The following is a 23,892-nucleotide window of genomic DNA, read 5'->3' on the forward strand; positions in this document are numbered from 1 at the left end:
ATGTTCAATGTTCGCTAGAAGATAATCTTGTTTGTCGTAACGTTGAGAATTTATTTTGACACTCATTTTCATTAAAATGCAAAGAAACAGAAGCCATTTTGTTTAAAGCCATATTTTTCAAAGCCAATTCCTTCCTTAACCACGATTTCTACCGTTGTTGTAACCCACATGGCCCAGAATGTAGTGTTAGGTCTTGTTCTATTACATGCAGACGTAATGATGTGTTGCATATATAGATCGAAATGAATCACATGGATACAGGTACCTTGGAGTTTTAGTAATCGAAACGGAGCACATGATCAGACTTATAACCCTACCGTGAGTGCATTTCCTTAGAAACTCATCTTGAAGATATCACTGAATAATGGAGATGACATTACTAGCAATGCATGCCAACCATCGGCTTATATGAAAGATTGCCCTTCTACATGTACTAAATTTAAAATAATGCAGATAGTCTGCACAAACAAAGGAATGAATTTACTCTTGCTCGCTTGTCACATCAGGGATCATGCAAAGATTGTAAGAATCCGATTCCCTCTCCCAATGGTACTTGATGTTTTCAGATTGTGAGAGAATTGTTCTTGACATTTTAATTCTGAATGTATTTGCACAGAACAAACAACAACCAGCAGCACCACGGTGGAACCAACAACATTATCCACAGAGACACCTACAACATCAACTACTAGTACCAGCGTCCCGACCTCTAGTTCGACATTGTCTTCATCGACAACTAGTACTGAAAGTGATACCACAATTACAACCACACAGCCATCAAGAAGTACCAGCACTACAACGGCAACGACTGCTACAACCACAGATAGAGACACTACTACAGGTAAAAAATTGTATATCTTAACAACAAGACCTAATAACACAACAACCACCATTACCACCTCGGTGACGACTTCCTGCAATACCCAAGATAGATCACGAGAAAACTCATTCTTTTTTTCATGCTCCGATACGAGTGTTTTCAATTATATAACACACTGCATATGATAACAAATAAAATAACTAGACAAATTATATTTAGATACTTAATTTATGTTACATTCTAAAGGTGAGAGACTACCAAATCATACATCGGAAAATCGGAATGTTTTCATAAGATGTTCTTGTCACTTCTTAGTACTGTTTATTGTTGCAAATATTCATCATTTACAAATATAGAATGATTTGGTTTACTTCCATTCTCCATGCAGAACTATTTGAATGCCAAAGCCTAATTTCAAGCAAGGAAATATTACAAACACAAGCATACTATTACGCAACATATTGCGAGACGAATGCATTTGAGCAATTCAGATGATAAGTAATAGTTTCCATTCACTTTCAAAACTGGACACGTGCATCAAGAACAATAACAATTGTAGGAGATCTAGAATGGCTTAATGTAGGGGATTCACCCGATTGCTTTTAAAGTTCAGAGGTTTATTAAGCCGGTAAAGGAAAGGATTCGAGATACAGATAAATGGAATTGTTCAGAATTGGTAAAGGGTATACTTGCTAGAAATCTCTTTTACATATAATGTTGTCAATCACGTGCAAGAAAGATGAACAAAAGTGATTAAATTGTTTTTAAAAACCATAAGGATGAAATACAACTTACGTTAATTCACATATTTAAATTGTTCTCGAAAGGCACATGGGTCAGAATGTAACGTTAGATGTTGCTGTATAAGAAGCATAATTATCCCTAGGTCACAGAGCTATACAGAAACAAATCGTTGATGTATATGTGCATTAAATTAGAACAATTGAGAAGGAGAACATACTAAGATATATATATTTCCAACAATATGCATCATTAAGAAAATGACAAAAGAAACAAATGCATTGATCTCATTCATAAACGATAGACATACAAAATACCAGCATATGATTTCCTGACGAGTTCGATTTGGAAGTTTAGATAGCTCTTATAAAGGAAAATTAAATTTATCAGATGCAGTTAAACTGTATTGTCAAGGTGTGCTAGAAGATACACTTGTTTGACGTAACGTGGAGAATTTATTTTGACAATCACTTTCAATAAAAATCAAAGAAACATAGGTTATTTTGTTTAAATCCAGACTTTTCAAAGCCAGTTTATTTCCTTATTCCAGACTTTATACGGTTGTTGTAACCCACAAGACTCAGAATTAGTGCTAGGTATTGCTCTATTACTTGAAGACTTAATGATATTTAGCAGATATAGATCGAACGAAATCACTGGGATATGTTGTTGTTGTTGTGGGGTTTAAAGTCATTTGTCAGCACAAGATAGGCTATGCATGGCGGCCAGTATTAATGGTAGAGGAAGAACCCGGGAAAACCCCTGGAAGAACCACCAACTCACGAGAAGCTAGTAGCAAGCTTTCTAACTCACCCACATTGGCCGAATCCTAGATTCGAACCCATGCAGATAGAAGTGGGATGGCAGTGATCCGTAACGGAAAGCGCTTTACACCACTCGGTCACTCAGGGCCCCTCACTGGGATATATGTACCAAGGAAGTTTCGTAATTGAAAAAGAGAACATGATCAAACATATACACTTAAATGAGTGTAGTTCCTTCCAAACACATCATAAAGATGTCATATCATTGAATAGTGGAGATGACATTACCAGCAATGCATTCGTAACATCGTCTTATATCAAAGACTGCACTTCTACATGTACAAACTGTAAAATAATGCAGATAGTTTGCAGAAGCAAATGAATACTTTTTCTCTTGCTCGCTTGTCACATCGTGTTGGTTGCAAACACAATAAGAATCAGATTCCCTCTCCGAATGATACGCGACGTTTTCAGATTGCGAGAGATTCTTTCTTGGCATTTTATTTCTGAATGTATTTACACAGAACAAACAACAACCAGCAGCACCACGGTGGAACCAACAACATTATCCACTGAAACACCTACAACTACAACTACTAGTACCAGCCTCCCAATCTCGAGCTCGACATTGTCTTCATCGACAGCAAGTACTGAAAGTGATACCACAATTACAACCACACTCCCATCAACAAGTATCAGCACAACATCGGCAACGACTACTACAACCACAGATAGAGACACTACTACAGGTAAAACTATGTCTATCTTAACAAAAACACCTGATAAAGCAACAACCAACATTACCACCTTGTCGACCACTTCCACCAGTACTAATGGTAGATCTTTTAAAAATTCATTCTTGTTACTTATCATGCTCTGATAAGAAGCTTTGAAATTATATAATAAAGTACATAAGATGACGAATAAAACCACCAGACATATGAAATTTAGATTCTTATTGTATGTTGCATTCAATACGTGGGAGACTACCAAATCATACATTCTTCGAGACTGCTCGGAAAATCAAAATGATCTCTTAAGATCTGATTGTCACTTGTTTGTATATTTCAGTATAGCAAATATTCATCATTTACAAATAGAGAAACATTTGGTTTACTTCCATTCTCAATTTAAAACTAAGTGAATGTCAAAGCCTAATTTCAATTTGGGGAAGGACATATGACAAGGACAAGCATTCTAGTATGCAACACATTGCGAGACGAATCCATGTGAGCGATTCAGAGGATCAGTAATAGTGTCAATTCACTTCCAAAAATGGACACATGCATCCAGAACAAGAACAATTGTAAGAGATCTAGAATGGCACAATATAGGGTACTCACCCGATTGCTTTTAAAGTTGAGATGTTTATTAGGTAGGGAAGAAGAAAGGATTACAGATACATTTAAATGGAATTGTTCAGAATTTTTAAAAGGTATACTTTCTAGAAATCTCTTTTCATATACGGTTTTCTGTCACGTGTAAAGAAAAGGAATGCAGAAGATTAAGATTTTTAAAACCATATTAACAAATGCAACTACACATTAATTTACATAGTACAAATGTTATTGAAAGGCACATGGGTCAGGATATAAGTAAAGGTGATGCTGTATAATTACCTCTGGGTCACAGATATCTACAGAAACAAATCATTGAGGTGTAGGTGTGGTGGAATTGGAATAAATGAGACGAATATCCAACTCAGATATATTTATCTCCTACAAGCTTTCCTGCTTGTAAACGGATCAGGGAGACTTCATTGAATAATATAGCAGGCTTTACAAACGACACAATTTTATCATTCTTTTATATCCTTTTTTGCAACTACGCATATCCTAAGATTGAAACATCAATCCATTAGCGCTGTTTAAAACACTTTTTCTCTTGCTCGCGATGTACATCATTTGTCTTGCAAACACATTAAGAGCGTTATTCAGTCTATAAATTGTTCATAGCTGTTTTTGTTTGCGGGACAATAATTCATGGCAATTCACTTAGGGTTCTAATTGCAAAGAAAAAACTTTCGAATAATTAATGTCTTTGCTATGAAAGAAAGAATCGTCTAACAAATGATATTTACATCGTGCAATACAAATTGAATTGCGAAATTACTGCAATATCATAAGGAAAATGATTTGAATCTCTGCTGGGGTAAAGGTACAGTAATCATATCATAAACCCCTTGCCTGTCCTTTGCGACAGTAATTACAATAGGTATCATTTAGAAAATGACAAAAGAGACAAAAACATTGAACTCGTTCATAAATGAAAGACATCGAAAATACGGGCATATATTTTGCCCTTGAACTCAATTTTGAAGTTGAGATAGTTGTTATAAAGGAAATTGAAACGTATCTCATGCAGTTAAATTGTATGTTCAATGTTCGCTAGAAGATAATCTTGTTTGTCGTAACGTTGAGAATTTATTTTGACACTCATTTTCAATAAAATGCAAAGAAACAGAAGCCATTTTGTTTAAAGCCATATTTTTCAAAGCCAATTCCTTCCTTAACCACGATTTCTACCGTTGTTGTAACCCACATGGCCCAGAATGTAGTGTTAGGTCTTCTTCTATTACATGCAGACGTAATGATGTGTTGCATATATAGGTCGAAATGAATCACATGGATACAGGTACCTTGGAGTTTTAGTAATCGAAACGGAGCACATGATCAGACTTATAACCCTACCGTGAGTGCATTTCCTTAGAAACTCATCTTGAAGATATCACTGAATAATGGAGATGACATTACTAGCAATGCATGCCAACCATCGGCTTATATGAAAGATTGCCCTTCTACATGTACTAAATTTAAAATAATGCAGAGAGTCTGCACAAACAAAGGAATGAATTTACTCTTGCTCGCTTGTCACATCAGGGATCATGCAAAGATTGTAAGAATCCGATTCCCTCTCCCAATGGTACTTGATGTTTTCAGATTGTGAGAGAATTGTTCTTGACATTTTAATTCTGAATGTATTTGCACAGAACAAACAACAACCAGCAGCACCACGGTGGAACCAACAACATTATCCACAGAGACACCTACAACATCAACTACTAGTACCAGCGTCCCGACCTCTAGTTCGACATTGTCTTCATCGACAACTAGTACTGAAAGTGATACCACAATTACAACCACACAGCCATCAAGAAGTACCAGCACTACAACGGCAACGACTGCTACAACCACAGATAGAGACACTACTACAGGTAAAAAAATGTATATCTTAACAACAAGACCTAATAACACAACAACCACCATTACCACCTCGGTGACGACTTCCTGCAATACCCAAGATAGATCACGAGAAAACTCATTCTTTTTTTCATGCTCCGATACGAGTGTTTTCAATTATATAACACACTGCATATGATAACAAATAAAATAACTAGACAAATTATATTTAGCTACTTAATTTATGTTACATTCTAAACGTGAGAGACTACCAAATCATACATCGGAAAATCGGAATGTTTTCATAAGATGTTCTTGTCACTTCTTAGTACTGTTTATTGTTGCAAATATTCATCATTTACAAATATAGAATGATTTGGTTTACTTCCATTCTCCATGCAGAACTATTTGAATGCCAAAGCCTAATTTCAAGCAAGGAAATATTACAAACACAAGCATACTATTACGCAACATATTGCGAGACGAATGCATTTGAGCAATTCAGATGATAAGTAATAGTTTCCATTCACTTTCAAAACTGGACACGTGCATCAAGAACAATAACAATTGTAGGAGATCTAGAATGGCTTAATGTAGGGGATTCACCCGATTGCTTTTAAAGTTCAGAGGTTTATTAAGCCGGTAAAGGAAAGGATTCGAGATACAGATAAATGGAATTGTTCAGAATTGGTAAAGGGTATACTTGCTAGAAATCTCTTTTACATATAATGTTGTCAATCACGTGCAAGAAAGATGAACAAAAGTGATTAAATTGTTTTTAAAAACCATAAGGATGAAATACAACTTACGTTAATTCACATATTTAAATTGTTCTCGAAAGGCACATGGGTCAGAATGTAACGTTAGATGTTGCTGTATAAGAAGCATAATTATCCCTAGGTCACAGAGCTATATAGAAACAAATCGTTGATGTATATGTGCATTAAATTAGAACAATTGAGAAGGAGAACATACTAAGATATATATATTTCCAACAATATGCATCATTAAGAAAATGACAAAAGAGACAAATGCATTGATCTCATTCATAAACGATAGACATACAAAATACCAGCATATGATTTCCTGACGAGTTCGATTTGGAAGTTTAGATAGCTCTTATAAAGGAAAATTAAATTTATCAGATGCAGTTAAACTGTATTGTCAAGGTGTGCTAGAAGATACACTTGTTTGACGTAACGTGGAGAATTTATTTTGACAATCACTTTCAATGAAAATCAAAGAAACATAGGTTATTTTGTTTAAATCCAGACTTTTCAAAGCCAGTTTATTTCCTTATTCCAGACTTTATACGGTTGTTGTAACCCACAAGACTCAGAATTAGTGCTAGGTATTGCTCTATTACTTGAAGACTTAATGATATTTAGCAGATATAGATCGAACGAAATCACTGGGATATGTTGTTGTTGTTGTGGGGTTTAAAGTCATTTGTCAGCACAAGATAGGCTATGCATGGCGGCCAGTATTAATGGTAGAGGAAGAACCCGGGAAAACCCCTGGAAGAACCACCAACTCACGAGAAGCTAGTAGCAAGCTTTCTAACTCACCCACATTGGCCGAATCCTAGATTCGAACCCATGCAGATAGAAGTGGGATGGCAGTGATCCGTAACGGAAAGCGCTTTACACCATTCGGTCACTCAGGGCCCCTCACTGGGATATATGTACCAAGGAAGTTTCGTAATTGAAAAGGAGAACATGATCAAACGTATACACTTAAATGAGTGTAGTTCCTTCCAAACACATCATAAAGATATCATATCATTGAATAGTGGAGATGACATTACCAGCAATGCATTCGTAACATCGTCTTACATCAAAGACTGCACTTCTACATGTACAAACTGTAAACTAATGCAGATAGTTTGCAGAAGCAAATGAATACTTTTTCTCTTGCTCGCTTGTCACATCGTGTTGGTTGCAAACACAATAAGAATCAGATTCCCTCTCCGAATGATACGCGACGTTTTCAGATTGCGAGAGATTCTTTCTTGGCATTTTATTTCTGAATGTATTTACACAGAACAAACAACAACCAGCAGCACCACGGTGGAACCAACAACATTATCCACTGAAACACCTACAACTACAACTACTAGTACCAGCCTCCCAATCTCGAGCTCGACATTGTCTTCATCGACAGCAAGTACTGAAAGTGATACCACAATTACAACCACACTCCCATCAACAAGTATCAGCACAACATCGGCAACGACTACTACAACCACAGATAGAGACACTACTACAGGTAAAACTATGTCTATCTTAACAAAAACACCTGATAAATCAACTACCTACATTACCACCTTGTCGACCACTTCCACCAGTACTAATGGTAGATCTTTTAAAAATTCATTCTTGTTACTTATCATGCTCTGATAAGAAGCTTTGAAATTATATAATAAAGTACATAAGATGACGAATAAAACAACCAGACAAATGATATTTAGATTCTTATTGAATGTTGCATTCAATACGTGGGAGACTACCAAATCATACATTCTTCGAGACTGCTCGGAAAATCAAAATGATCTCTTAAGATCTGATTGTCACTTGTTTGTATATTTCAGTATAGCAAATATTCATCATTTACATATAGAGAAACATTTGGTTTACTTCCATTCTCCATTTAAAACTAAGTGAATGTCAAAGCCTAATTTCAATTTGGGGAAGGACATATGACAAGGATAAGCATTCTATTATGCAACACATTGCGAGACGAATCCATTTGAGCGATTCAGAGGATCAGTAATAGTGTCAATTCACTTCCAAAAATGGACACATGCATCCAGAACAAGAACAATTGTAAGAGATCTAGAATGGCACAATATAGGGTACTCACCCGATTGCTTTTAAAGTTGAGATGTTTATTAGGTGGGGAAGAAGAAAGGATTACAGATACATTTAAATGGAATTGTTCAGAATTTTTAAAAGGTATACTTTCTAGAAATCTCTTTTCATATACGGTTTTCTGTCACGTGTAAAGAAAAGGAATGCAGAAGATTAAGATTTTTAAAACCATTATTAACAAATGCAACTACACATTAATTTACATAGTACAAATGTTATTGAAAGGCACATGGGTCAGAATATAAGTAAAGGTGATGCTGTATAATTACCTCTGGGTCACAGATATCTACAGAAACAAATCATTGAGGTGTAGGTGTGGTGGAATTGGAATAAATGAGACGAATATCCAACTCAGATATATTTATCTCCTACAAGCTTTCCTGCTTGTAAACGGATCAGGGAGACTTCATTGAATAATATAGCAGGCTTTACAAACGACACAATTTTATCATTCTTTTATATCCTTTTTTGCAACTACGCATATCCTAAGATTGAAACATCAATCCATTAGCGCTGTTTAAAACACTTTTTCTCTTGCTCGCGATGTACATCATTTGTCTTGCAAACACATTAAGAGCGTTATTCAGTCTCTAAATTGTTCATAGCTGTTTTTGTTTGCGGGACAATAATTCATGGCAATTCACTTAGGGTTCTAATTGCAAAGAAAAAACTTTCGAATAATTAATGTCTTTGCTATGAAAGAAAGAATCGTCTAACAAATGATATTTACATCGTGTAATACAAATTGAATTGCGAAATTACTGCAATATCATAAGGAAAATGATTTGAATCTCTGCTGGGGTAAACGTACAGTAATCATATCATAAACCCCTTGCCTGTCCTTTGCGACAGTAATTACAATAGGTATCATTTAGAAAATGACAAAAGAGACAAAAACATTGAACTCGTTCATAAATGAAAGACATCGAAAATACGGGCATATATTTTGCCCTTGAACTCAATTTTGAAGTTGAGATAGTTGTTATAAAGGAAATTGAAACGTATCTCATGCAGTTAAATTGTATGTTCAATGTTCGCTAGAAGATAATCTTGTTTGTCGTAACGTTGAGAATTTATTTTGACACTCATTTTCATTAAAATGCAAAGAAACAGAAGCCATTTTGTTTAAAGCCATATTTTTCAAAGCCAATTCCTTCCTTAACCACGATTTCTACCGTTGTTGTAACCCACATGGCCCAGAATGTAGTGTTAGGTCTTGTTCTATTACATGCAGACGTAATGATGTGTTGCATATATAGATCGAAATGAATCACATGGATACAGGTACCTTGGAGTTTTAGTAATCGAAACGGAGCACATGATCAGACTTATAACCCTACCGTGAGTGCATTTCCTTAGAAACTCATCTTGAAGATATCACTGAATAATGGAGATGACATTACTAGCAATGCATGCCAACCATCGGCTTATATGAAAGATTGCCCTTCTACATGTACTAAATTTAAAATAATGCAGATAGTCTGCACAAACAAAGGAATGAATTTACTCTTGCTCGCTTGTCACATCAGGGATCATGCAAAGATTGTAAGAATCCGATTCCCTCTCAAAATGGCACTTGATGTTTTCAGATTGTGAGAGAATTGTTCTTGACATTTTAATTCTGAATGTATTTGCACAGAACAAACAACAACCAGCAGCACCACGGTGGAACCAACAACATTATCCACAGAGACACCTACAACATCAACTACTAGTACCAGCGTCCCGACCTCTAGTTCGACATTGTCTTCATCGACAACTAGTACTGAAAGTGATACCACAATTACAACCACACAGCCATCAAGAAGTACCAGCACTACAACGGCAACGACTGCTACAACCACAGATAGAGACACTACTACAGGTAAAAAAATGTATATCTTAACAACAAGACCTAATAACACAACAACCACCATTACCACCTCGGTGACGACTTCCTGCAATACCCAAGATAGATCACGAGAAAACTCATTCTTTTTTTCATGCTCCGATACGAGTGTTTTCAATTATATAACACACTGCATATGATAACAAATAAAATAACTAGACAAATTATATTTAGATACTTAATTTATGTTACATTCTAAACGTGAGAGACTACCAAATCATACATCGGAAAATCGGAATGTTTTCATAAGATGTTCTTGTCACTTCTTAGTACTGTTTATTGTTGCAAATATTCATCATTTACAAATATAGAATGATTTGGTTTACTTCCATTCTCCATGCAGAACTATTTGAATGCCAAAGCCTAATTTCAAGCAAGGAAATATTACAAACACAAGCATACTATTACGCAACATATTGCGAGACGAATGCATTTGAGCAATTCAGATGATAAGTAATAGTTTCCATTCACTTCCAAAACTGGACACGTGCATCAAGAACAATAACAATTGTAGGAGATCTAGAATGGCTTAATGTAGGGGATTCACCCGATTGCTTTTAAAGTTCAGAGCTTTATTAAGCCGGTAAAGGAAAGGATTCGAGATACAGATAAATGGAATTGTTCAGAATTGGTAAAGGGTATACTTGCTAGAAATCTCTTTTACATATAATGTTGTCAATCACGTGCAAGAAAGATGAACAAAAGTGATTAAATTGTTTTTAAAAACCATAAGGATGAAATACAACTTACGTTAATTCACATATTTAAATTGTTCTCGAAAGGCACATGGGTCAGAATGTAACGTTAGATGTTGCTGTATAAGAAGCATAATTATCCCTAGGTCACAGAGCTATACAGAAACAAATCGTTGATGTATATGTGCATTAAATTAGAACAATTGAGAAGGAGAACATACTAAGATATATATATTTCCAACAATATGCATCATTAAGAAAATGACAAAAGAGACAAATGCATTGATCTCATTCATAAACGATAGACATACAAAATACCAGCATATGATTTCCTGACGAGTTCGATTTGGAAGTTTAGATAGCTCTTATAAAGGAAAATTAAATTTATCAGATGCAGTTAAACTGTATTGTCAAGGTGTGCTAGAAGATACACTTGTTTGACGTAACGTGGAGAATTTATTTTGACAATCACTTTCAATAAAAATCAAAGAAACATAGGTTATTTTGTTTAAATCCAGACTTTTCAAAGCCAGTTTATTTCCTTATTCCAGACTTTATACGGTTGTTGTAACCCACAAGACTCAGAATTAGTGCTAGGTATTGCTCTATTACTTGAAGACTTAATGATATTTAGCAGATATAGATCGAACGAAATCACTGGGATATGTTGTTGTTGTTGTGGGGTTTAAAGTCATTTGTCAGCACAAGATAGGCTATGCATGGCGGCCAGTATTAATGGTAGAGGAAGAACCCGGGAAAACCCCTGGAAGAACCACCAACTCACGAGAAGCTAGTAGCAAGCTTTCTAACTCACCCACATTGGCCGAATCCTAGATTCGAACCCATGCAGATAGAAGTGGGATGGCAGTGATCCGTAACGGAAAGCGCTTTACACCACTCGGTCACTCAGGGCCCCTCACTGGGATATATGTACCAAGGAAGTTTCGTAATTGAAAAGGAGAACATGATCAAACGTATACACTTAAATGAGTGTAGTTCCTTCCAAACACATCATAAAGATGTCATATCATTGAATAGTGGAGATGACATTACCAGCAATGCATTCGTAACATCGTCTTATATCAAAGACTGCACTTCTACATGTACAAACTGTAAAATAATGCAGATAGTTTGCAGAAGCAAATGAATACTTTTTCTCTTGCTCGCTTGTCACATCGTGTTGGTTGCAAACACAATAAGAATCAGATTCCCTCTCCGAATGATACGCGACGTTTTCAGATTGCGAGAGATTCTTTCTTGGCATTTTATTTCTGAATGTATTTACACAGAACAAACAACAACCAGCAGCACCACGGTGGAACCAACAACATTATCCACTGAAACACCTACAACTACAACTACTAGTACCAGCCTCCCAATCTCGAGCTCGACATTGTCTTCATCGACAGCAAGTACTGAAAGTGATACCACAATTACAACCACACTCCCATCAACAAGTATCAGCACAACATCGGCAACGACTACTACAACCACAGATAGAGACACTACTACAGGTAAAACTATGTCTATCTTAACAAAAACACCTGATAAAGCAACAACCAACATTACCACCTTGTCGACCACTTCCACCAGTACTAATGGTAGATCTTTTAAAAATTCATTCTTGTTACTTATCATGCTCTGATAAGAAGCTTTGAAATTATATAATAAAGTACATAAGATGACGAATAAAACCACCAGACATATGATATTTAGATTCTTATTGTATGTTGCATTCAATACGTGGGAGACTACCAAATCATACATTCTTCGAGACTGCTCGGAAAATCAAAATGATCTCTTAAGATCTGATTGTCACTTGTTTGTATATTTCAGTATAGCAAATATTCATCATTTACAAATAGAGAAACATTTGGTTTACTTCCATTCTCCATTTAAAACTAAGTGAATGTCAAAGCCTAATTTCAATTTGGGGAAGGACATATGACAAGGACAAGCATTCTATTATGCAACACATTGCGAGACGAATCCATGTGAGCGATTCAGAGGATCAGTAATAGTGTCAATTCACTTCCAAAAATGGACACATGCATCCAGAACAAGAACAATTGTAAGAGATCTAGAATGGCACAATATAGGGTACTCACCCGATTGCTTTTAAAGTTGAGATGTTTATTAGGTAGGGAAGAAGAAAGGATTACAGATACATTTAAATGGAATTGTTCAGAATTTTTAAAAGGTATACTTTCTAGAAATCTCTTTTCATATACGGTTTTCTGTCACGTGTAAAGAAAAGGAATGCAGAAGATTAAGATTTTTAAAACCATTATTAACAAATGCAACTACACATTAATTTACATAGTACAAATGTTATTGAAAGGCACATGGGTCAGAATATAAGTAAAGGTGATGCTGTATAATTACCTCTGGGTCACAGATATCTACAGAAACAAATCATTGAGGTGTAGGTGTGGTGGAATTGGAATAAATGAGACGAATATCCAACTCAGATATATTTATCTCCTACAAGCTTTCCTGCTTGTAAACGGATCAGGGAGACTTCATTGAATAATATAGCAGGCTTTACAAACGACACAATTTTATCATTCTTTTATATCCTTTTTTGCAACTACGCATATCCTAAGATTGAAACATCAATCCATTAGCGCTGTTTAAAACACTTTTTCTCTTGCTCGCGATGTACATCATTTGTCTTGCAAACACATTAAGAGCGTTATTCAGTCTCTAAATTGTTCATAGCTGTTTTTGTTTGCGGGACAATAATTCATGGCAATTCACTTAGGGTTCTAATTGCAAAGAAAAAACTTTCGAATAATTAATGTCTTTGCTATGAAAGAAAGAATCGTCTAACAAATGATATTTACATCGTGTAATACAATTTGAATTGCGAAATTACTGCAATATCATAAGGAAAATGATTTGAATCTCTGCTGGGGTAAACGTACAGTAATCATATCATAAACCCCTTGCCTGTCCTTTGCGACAGTAATTACAATAGGTATCATTTAGAAAATGACAAAAGAGACAAAAACATTGAACTCGTTCATAAATGAAAGACATCGAAAATACGGGCATATATTTTGCACTTGAACTCAATTTTGAAGTTGAGATAGTTGTTATAAAGGAAATTGAAACGTATCTCATGCAGTTAAATTGTATGTTCAATGTTCGCTAGAAGATAATCTTGTTTGTCGTAACGTTGAGAATTTATTTTGACACTCATTTTCAATAAAATGCAAAGAAACAGAAGCCATTTTGTTTAAAGCCATATTTTTCAAAGCCAATTCCTTCCTTAACCACGATTTCTACCGTTGTTGTAACCCACATGGCCCAGAATGTAGTGTTAGGTCTTGTTCTATTACATGCAGACGTAATGATGTGTTGCATATATAGGTCGAAATGAATCACATGGATACAGGTACCTTGGAGTTTTAGTAATCGAAACGGAGCACATGATCAGACTTATAACCCTACCGTGAGTGCATTTCCTTAGAAACTCATCTTGAAGATATCACTGAATAATGGAGATGACATTACTAGCAATGCATGCCAACCATCGGCTTATATGAAAGATTGCCCTTCTACATGTACTAAATTTAAAATAATGCAGAGAGTCTGCACAAACAAAGGAATGAATTTACTCTTGCTCGCTTGTCACATCAGGGATCATGCAAAGATTGTAAGAATCCGATTCCCTCTCCCAATGGTACTTGATGTTTTCAGATTGTGAGAGAATTGTTCTTGACATTTTAATTCTGAATGTATTTGCACAGAACAAACAACAACCAGCAGCACCACGGTGGAACCAACAACATTATCCACAGAGACACCTACAACATCAACTACTAGTACCAGCGTCCCGACCTCTAGTTCGACATTGTCTTCATCGACAACTAGTACTGAAAGTGATACCACAATTACAACCACACAGCCATCAAGAAGTACCAGCACTACAACGGCAACGACTGCTACAACGACAGATAGAGACACTACTACAGGTAAAAAAATGTATATCTTAACAACAAGACCTAATAACACAACAACCACCATTACCACCTCGGTGACGACTTCCTGCAATACCCAAGATAGATCACGAGAAAACTCATTCTTTTTTTCATGCTCCGATACGAGTGTTTTCAATTATATAACACACTGCATATGATAACAAATAAAATAACTAGACAAATTATATTTAGATACTCAATTTATGTTACATTCTAAACGTGAGAGACTACCAAATCATACATCGGAAAATCAGAATGTTTTCATAAGATGTTCTTGTCACTTCTTAGTACTGTTTATTGTTGCAAATATTCATCATTTACAAATATAGAATGATTTGGTTTACTTCCATTCTCCATGCAGAACTATTTGAATGCCAAAGCCTAATTTCAAGCAAGGAAATATTACAAACACAAGCATACTATTACGCAACATATTGCGAGACGAATGCATTTGAGCAATTCAGATGATAAGTAATAGTTTCCATTCACTTCCAAAACTGGACACGTACATCAAGAACAATAACAATTGTAGGAGATCTAGAATGGCTTAATGTAGGGGATTCACCCGATTGCTTTTAAAGTTCAGAGCTTTTTTTAGGCCGGTAAAGGAAAGGATTCGAGATACAGATAAATGGAATTGTTCAGAATTGGTAAAGGGTATACTTGCTAGAAATCTCTTTTACATATAATGTTGTCAATCACGTGCAAGAAAGATGAACAAAAGTGATTAAATTGTTTTTAAAAATCATAAAGATGAAATGCAACTTACGTTAATTCACATATTTAAATTGTTCTCGAAAGGCACATGGGTCAGAATGTAACGTTAGATGTTGCTGTATAAGAAGCATAATTATCCCTAAGTCACAGAGCTATACAGAAACAAATCGTTGATGTATATGTGCATTAGATTAGAACAATTGAGAAGGAGAATATACTAAGATATATATATTTCCAACAATATGTATCATTAAGAAAATGACAAAAGAGACAAATGCATTGATCTCATTCATAAACGATAGACATACAAAATACCAGCATATGATTTCCTGACGAGTTCGATTTGGAAGTTTAGATAGCTCTTATAAAGGAAAATTAAATTTATCAGATGCAGTTAAACTGTATTGTCAAGGTGTGCTAGAAGATACACTTGTTTGACGTAACGTGGAGAATTTATTTTGACAATCACTTTCAATAAAAATCAAAGAAACATAGGTTATTTTGTTTAAATCCAGACTTTTCAAAGCCAGTTTATTTCCTTATTCCAGACTTTATACGGTTGTTGTAACCCACAAGACTCAGAATTAGTGCTAGGTATTGCTCTATTACTTGAAGACTTAATGATATTTAGCAGATATAGATCGAACGAAATCACTGGGATATGTTGTTGTTGTTGTGGGGTTTAAAGTCATTTGTCAGCACACGATAGGCTATGCATGGCGGCCAGTATTAATGGTAGAGGAAGAACCCGGGAAAACCCCTGGAAGAACCACCAACTCACGAGAAGCTAGTAGCAAGCTTTCTAACTCACCCACATTGGCCGAATCCTAGACTCGAACCCATGCAGATATAAGTGGGATGGCAGTGATCCGTAACGGAAAGCGCTTTACACCACTCGGTCACTCAGGGCCCCTCACTGGGATATATGTACCATGGAAGTTTCGTAATTGAAAAGGAGAACATGATCAAACGTATACACTTAAATGAGTGTAGTTCCTTCGAAACGCATCATAAAGGTATCATATCATTGAATAGTGGAGATGACATTACCAGCAATTCATTCGTAACATCGTCTTATATCAAAGACTGCACTTCTACATGTACAAATTGTAAAATAATGCAGATAGTTTGCGGAAGCAAATGAATACTTTTTCTCTTGCTCGCTTGTCACATCGGGTTGGTTGCAAACACAATAAGAATCAGATTCCCTCTCCGAATGATACGCGACGTTTTCAGATTGCGAGAGATTCTTTCTTGGCATTTTATTTCTGAATGTATTTACACAGAACAAACAACAACCAGCAGCACCACGGTGGAACCAACAACATTATCCACTGAAACACCTACAACTGCAACTACTAGTACCAGCCTCCCAATCTCGAGCTCGACATTGACTTCATCGACAGCAAGTACTGAAAGTGATATCACAATTACAACCAAACTCCCATCAACAAGTATCATCACAACATCGGCAACGACTACTACAACCACAGATAGAGACACTACTACAGGTAAAACTATGTCTATCTTAACAAAAACACCTGATAAAGCAACTACCTACATTACCACCTTGTCGACCACTTCCACCAGTACAAATGGTAGATCTTTTAAAAATTCATTCTTGTTACTTATCATGTGCTGATAAGAAGCTTTGAAATTATATAATAAAGTACATAAGATGACGAATGAAACAACCAGACAAATGATATCTAGATTCTTATTGAATGTTGCATTCAATACGTTTGAGACTACCAAGTGATACATTCTTCGAGACTGCTCGGAAAATCAAAATGATCTCTTAAGATCTGATTGTCACTTGTTTGTATATTTTAGTATAGCAAATATTCATCATTTACATATAGAGAAACATTTGGTTTACTTCCATTCTCCATTTAAAACTAAGTGAATGTCAAAGCCTAATTTCAATTTGGGGAAGGACATATGACAAGGACAAGCATTCTATTATGCAACATATTGCGAGACGAATCCATTTGAGCGATTCAGAGGATCAGTAATAGTGTCAATTCACTTCCAAAAATGGACACATGCATCCAGAACAAGAACAATTGTAAGAGATCTAGAATGGCACAATATAGGGTACTCACCCGATTGCTTTTAAAGTTGAGATGTTTATTAGGCAGGGAAGAAGAGAGGATTACAGATACATTTAAATGGAATTGTTCAGAATTTTTAAAAGGTATACTTTCTAGAAATCTCTTTTCATATACGGTTTTCTGTCACGTGTAAAGAAAAGGAATGCAGAAGATTAAGATTTTTAAAACCATTATTAACAAATGCAACTACACATTAATTTAGATAGTAAAAATGTTATTGAAAGGCACATGGGTCAGAATATAAGTAAAGGTGATGCTGTATAATTACATCTGGGTCACAGATATCTACAGAAACAAATCATTGAGGTGTAGGTGTGGTGGAATTGGAATAAATGAGACGAATATCCAACTCAGATATATTTATCTCCTACAAGCTTTCCTGCTTGTAAACGGATCACGGAGACTTCATTGAATAATATAGCAGGCTTTACAAACGACACAATTTTATCATTCTTTTATATCCTTGGTTGCAACTACGCACATCCTAAGATTGAAACATCAATCCTTTTGCGCTGTTTAAAACACTTTTTCTCTTGCTCGCGATGTACATCATTTGTCTTGCACACACATTAAGAGCGTTATTCAGTCTCTAAATTGTTCATAGCTGTTTTTGTTTGCGGGAGAATAATTCATGGCAATTCACTTCGGGTTCTATTTGCAAAGAAAAAACTTTCGGATAATTAATGTCTTTGCTATGAAAGAAAGAATCGTCTAACAAATGATATTTACATCGTGTAATACAAATTGAATTGCGAAGTTACTAAAATGATTTGAAACTCTGCTGGGGTAAACGTACATTAATCATATCATAAACCCCTTGCCTGTCTTTTGCGAGAGTAATTACAATATGTATCATTTAGAAAATGACAAAAGAGAAAAAAACATTGACCTCGTTCATAAATGAAAGACATCGGAAATACGGGCATATATTTTGCCCTTGAACTCAGTTTTGAAGTTGAGATACTTGTTATAAATAAAACTGAAACGTATCTCAAGCAGTTGAATTGTATGTTCAATGTTCGCTAGAAGATAATCTTGTTTGTTGTAACGTTGAGAATTTATTTTGACACTCATTTTCAATAAATTGCAAACAAACAGAAACCATTTTGTTTAAAGCCAATTCGTTTGTGTGTAGTTATTAATTGTGCAATGTTCAGATATTATTTGTGTACCTCATGATCATTTGAAAGTGAATAATCATGTTCCAGTGGTATTACTAATTAGAAGAAAAGGGAAGATTTGATAATTACGATAGTGATGTAAATGATTTGTCTTTATCTTCTTTTAAAACGGGCATTATCTTTTGAAATATTTTATAATATGAGTATTAGATAAAGCGTTCGCATTATGTACACTTATTACTATTATAATCGTGGCCTTATAATACAAAAATAATATTTATACATTATAAACAAATGATTTGTATAGGGATGAAGTTAAATCATTCAATTGTCCTATGAAGAGTATTAATCAATCTATCACGTACACCATCCTTATTGCTTCTGTTAAATTGCCTTAATTTTATATATCAAACAATACTGTATATTGGCGAACGCAATTCGCCATCCTTTGTGAACCTCCCTGCGTATTCTTCAACTACACAAATATCTTATATTAAACAGTCTGAATCTACATTTACAGTGTGTAGTAGAACGAAGAGCTAGATATGCATCGGGTGTCTGAATGACCAAACGCCTTTATGAAAACCAAATATCATAATATTTCTTATTTTTGGATTACAATTTGAATTTATACACGCCTAGCTTAGTACTTTTTTAAAAACTGTTATTTGCAATCAAAACGTTTGAGACTCATGAGACTATGGAGCATTTCGTTATATTCTATTGTAATACAGATCGTATAAATCAATACGGAGATATTTCAATGAGGCCCAATAGTGTTGATCTTTTTACGCACTGCTCTGGTAATTTATTGAACAATAAATGTCTGTAGTTATGAGTTAAGTTCCTACATGTTCGCTTTAAGAAGTTGTGTTATTAAAATATTTCGAAAGGTGTACTCAGTAGTGTTTTAACTTGCATTTGGCGACACACGTTTTGTATATTTTGATTTCCGTTAAACATCTCTTTGCCAGCATATGGGCTGTATCCGGTCAATGGTAATTTTGGGATTGATCAAACGATGTCTATGTTCCTTATTCATATTGCAATATTTTTGTCATTATATGCAAATAAAATGGCACAGCGGCGTTGCGCGTTCACAGAAACATCATGGTGAATACCTGGTTATGAGTCAGTATCGTCTTTCCGATCTCCGATTATTTGACAGTTTCTTATTCCTCTAATTATGTTGAAATGTCTATTAGATTGTAATTCATTCTAACGTCGTATAAGTGACAAATAAATAGCAGGAAACACAAGTTATTTTGGCCTTTTGCTTTTCGAAAAATAAGTGCAAAAGTTGATAGAAAATTGTATTTTCTCATGCAAAGAAAGCGTTTATTAAATCTATGCTTGAAACCGCCCATTCTGTTGTGGCGGAAAGAACTGCTCTATTAATAATAATAATAATAATAATAATAATAATATATCAAAAAAATTTAAGACATTTTTATATTCACAGAGGATTTTTTAACAATGTATTAGAATAACCTGATTTTGTCCAAACAATTCATATGCCAAATATGTATATATATATATATATATATATATATATATATATATATATATATATATATATATATATATATATATATATATATATATATATATATATATATATCACCTACTGTTCCCGTTTTCATATATCCTTTATCAAACGATCAATATTTTAGTAATGTATTTTCTATGTTTGGTGACGCAAAAAGAGCTACATTTCATAACAAAGACAATAACCAGTATTTCATTTTGACTGTGAAAGGTGATTCCATTTTTGTTTAGGAAATTGTTGGCAATTCTAAAAAAACATTAGTTTCCACATAAGACAATGCACATTATAGGGGTCAACCTATTGAAAAGTCAGTCAGCTGATAAAGATACCACTTGTATACGTTTACTACTAAATTAGAGGTAACGAGAATAGATTAATACGCAGCCAAATTCAGAATACTCAAGACGCAAGGTCTTTGTGAAAAGACTTATCGCATTCCCTATCAGTTTCTAAAATTGGTATCTGTTCAGAATGGCACAATTTGACTTGGAAAATGTCGAAATAGACGAAATTGGATCACGGTTAGTTAGAGAATACGCGGTATGCATACCACCTACACCTGAATGATCTGCTAAACAAGATTATTCCAATAGATATAATATCCAGATGTATGGAGGTATTTGAATTTAGCCAGAAGTTTATTCAGACGTTCAGTATTGCCCACATTTTGGAAATTTGGAGAAAGATATCATACTAGAAGTGGATTGCCAAATGATTCTCCATAGAAATATGTAATAAAGTTATTTCAATTGAAAATTATCAATGTAATACCCACTATTATTACGACTGGAATTAGACGATTGTATTGCACATATTTTGGTTTGCATATAAGCAAGCTTAGCACAATCAGTTTTACGATCACATGACGCAGATTCGATTGAATAATTTATTTATTTGTTCTTTATATATCTGTAAATACTTTAGAAATCGTGTGCAAATGAAATTAGTATAGTGGTGTTCTGTGCATCACATCTATTTTTAGTTCGTTCTCATGTTTTGGCAATATGACAATTTTGGATGCATGTATTACGCTGAGACCATCTATTCCGTTTTAGCTGATAACCAAATGTATTCACTTTTTGAAAACTTTTTTATTTAAGCTTCATTTGAGTTAAGCTACGGCCTATCCACACTTGATCAGACTCTCACCAACGTGGATGACGCCTGTAGCTCTGCTGTAACTTCATCATTACCGTTTCCAATATATGGAGTACTTTATACACAAATGCATGTAAGCAGCAAGTTACTGATATTTTATGTGTTCTATTCAAGCAAAGTCTAATGAAGGTAGAAACATTCAAGTGAACAGCGCTTGTTCGTCATAGTATTAGCTTTGTGTCAAGGCAATGCATGCAAATTGTATATAATGAAACAAAAACAAATTAATCAAAAACTAAATCATATCTTAAATATTGAGACACAATTCTGGTTTCATGAGAGAGCTGACCTGACCTATTTTATCTGGTATATTCTCTTCACGTAAAGTCTTAAAATGGGTATACATGATTTACTTGTTTTACTTCATGCTTTTTAAATAACATAAATAGTCGAATTTTGAGTTACATTATTTATTAGAAGTGCCTAATGAGTTTTTACGACTTTTATCTTTATCGTCTTTGCAAACAATAAATCAGATTTATTTTATTTTAAATTCCTAGATCTGCAGTAACGGAATTGTTTCATTCAACGAGTTGGTCACCACACCTACTCCACCACGTAGTGACCAGGACTTGCAACAGCATTCCTATCTTGCCCCATACTTTACAGATCTTCACCTTCAACAGCCTGGATCGTCTCGAGAAGCGATTATCTACTACCATGCGTATGACATGATCCTGAATTATACTTTGAGCTCAAACGAAAATGTCGTGAAGGTGCGTGATTTCGTGCGTAGTACGGAAAGTGACCAGGGACGTTTTAGTCCAACTTTTCTTCTTGTCGTCACGTGGGACAAAGTACACCCATATCCAGCCTCTACTCGACAGTCAGAGGTAACACTGTTGTGATATGAAGCATATCATAACTGTTAGACTATTGTTGAAATATATATATTGTCAGGGATATTTAAACTTTAACAAATACATACAAGAGGCAGCTCTTCTTGGCAAAAATTATATAATCTTGTATTCGAGATCCAGGGGCCAAATTAGAATGATATGTTTTCCTAAATAGCAACATAGTACAAGAGTACCTAAAGCAGGTAATTTAAATATACAAACAAATTGTAATCAGTCGTGACCAACTTAGAGGGGCTTTGAAATTGCTACGTTATTTAGAACTTCTATCTTTGTACAAATTATAAACCTCTGAAGAACATATTTCTAATAACGTGAAGAAATATTCTTTGACATAACCAACGAAACAATGACGAACATAATATAATCTTAGCACGACACAAACAAAACACATGAATTACTTCACATATTATATATACATTTAAGATTATATTGTTATTCTTATCCAATCTTTGGATATAATTCTTATAATGAAATACATACACTAGTATATTTCTTTAATGGAAAAATCATATATATGAAATTAATAATGTGTTACTGTAAGTCTAATTTTGATTGCAAGAGCTTTTTACTATTAAGCTGTTCATTTCACATTTTAACAACATTGATATTGTAATAAAGTACAATTGTAATATTGTCTACCAAAACGAGCTCATATAAATTTATAATTTTTCTATTTTATAGCACGTTAGTTTCCAACTGGTTTTGGTGACTGATGGATTAAACACATTTGTCTTCTACATATATTTCAAAGACCTAATGCGCTTGCAATACAATGAAATCTTTATCGGTTATTCGTTCAAAGAAGCGATGATTGTGAAGAGAGATTTAAATTCATTTATGTCCACGGCTTGGACAATTGACAAATATGTTGAATCAAATGGTGAGTATTTATATTTTCTTCTTTACACGTTTCAGTATGTCCCCAATATGTTGCTTCTTTTGAAGCGCATGCGTTGGTAGTTATCTCAGCGCAGACAAGTTTGCAGTTACTGATTATTAGCTGAACAAACTTTATTCAAATTGCATGCATGGTAATTAATTGATTTGTATTCTCTATACTTTTTGACGACGACTGCATTAGGTGATCCTATGCAAAATTAATAATTTTAACTTTGATTCACTATTCCATCTTTGGTTTTATAAACATGTTGTTAGCATATTCCAGTTTGATATGAATATTGGTCAAACATTCCTGTTACTGGCGACGTACTTTTGTATCGCAAGCCTATTTTAACAAATAAGTCTTCAATGGAAATGCTGGCTTTCTAAATGTATGCATTCGATACAGGCCTAACAATTATAATGAACTGAAATTTCCCCAAAAAAGTACTAGAAACCAGTTTCTGGATATATCTTCGATTTATATTTTGTAAAGAGTGATAAACATTCATACTTTTTCACTCACTAATACAAGTTCTTCAATCTAGAGA

The 23,892-nt window shown here is 34.6% G+C and overlaps 1 protein-coding gene across 1 annotated transcript in view; it reads left to right on the top strand.

The window, feature by feature from the left end:
* Window positions 1-23,892, top strand: part of LOC149772056 (uncharacterized) — a 112,491-nt gene that overhangs the window by 25,394 nt on the left and 63,205 nt on the right. Inside the window, exons 12-20 of the mRNA XM_089947924.1 lie at window positions 617-841; window positions 2,850-3,074; window positions 5,315-5,539; window positions 7,548-7,772; window positions 10,014-10,238; window positions 12,247-12,471; window positions 21,545-21,675; window positions 22,103-22,435; window positions 23,144-23,342. Coding sequence (XP_089804050.1) covers window positions 617-841; window positions 2,850-3,074; window positions 5,315-5,539; window positions 7,548-7,772; window positions 10,014-10,238; window positions 12,247-12,471; window positions 21,545-21,675; window positions 22,103-22,435; window positions 23,144-23,342 — 2,013 coding nt within the window. The remainder of the gene's footprint in view (window positions 1-616; window positions 842-2,849; window positions 3,075-5,314; window positions 5,540-7,547; window positions 7,773-10,013; window positions 10,239-12,246; window positions 12,472-21,544; window positions 21,676-22,102; window positions 22,436-23,143; window positions 23,343-23,892) is intronic.

Source organism: Sinohyriopsis cumingii, unplaced genomic scaffold, assembly GCF_028554795.1.
Source record: "Sinohyriopsis cumingii isolate HCF-2022 unplaced genomic scaffold, ASM2855479v2 utg001518l, whole genome shotgun sequence".
NCBI classification, from domain to species: domain Eukaryota; kingdom Metazoa; phylum Mollusca; class Bivalvia; order Unionida; family Unionidae; genus Sinohyriopsis; species Sinohyriopsis cumingii.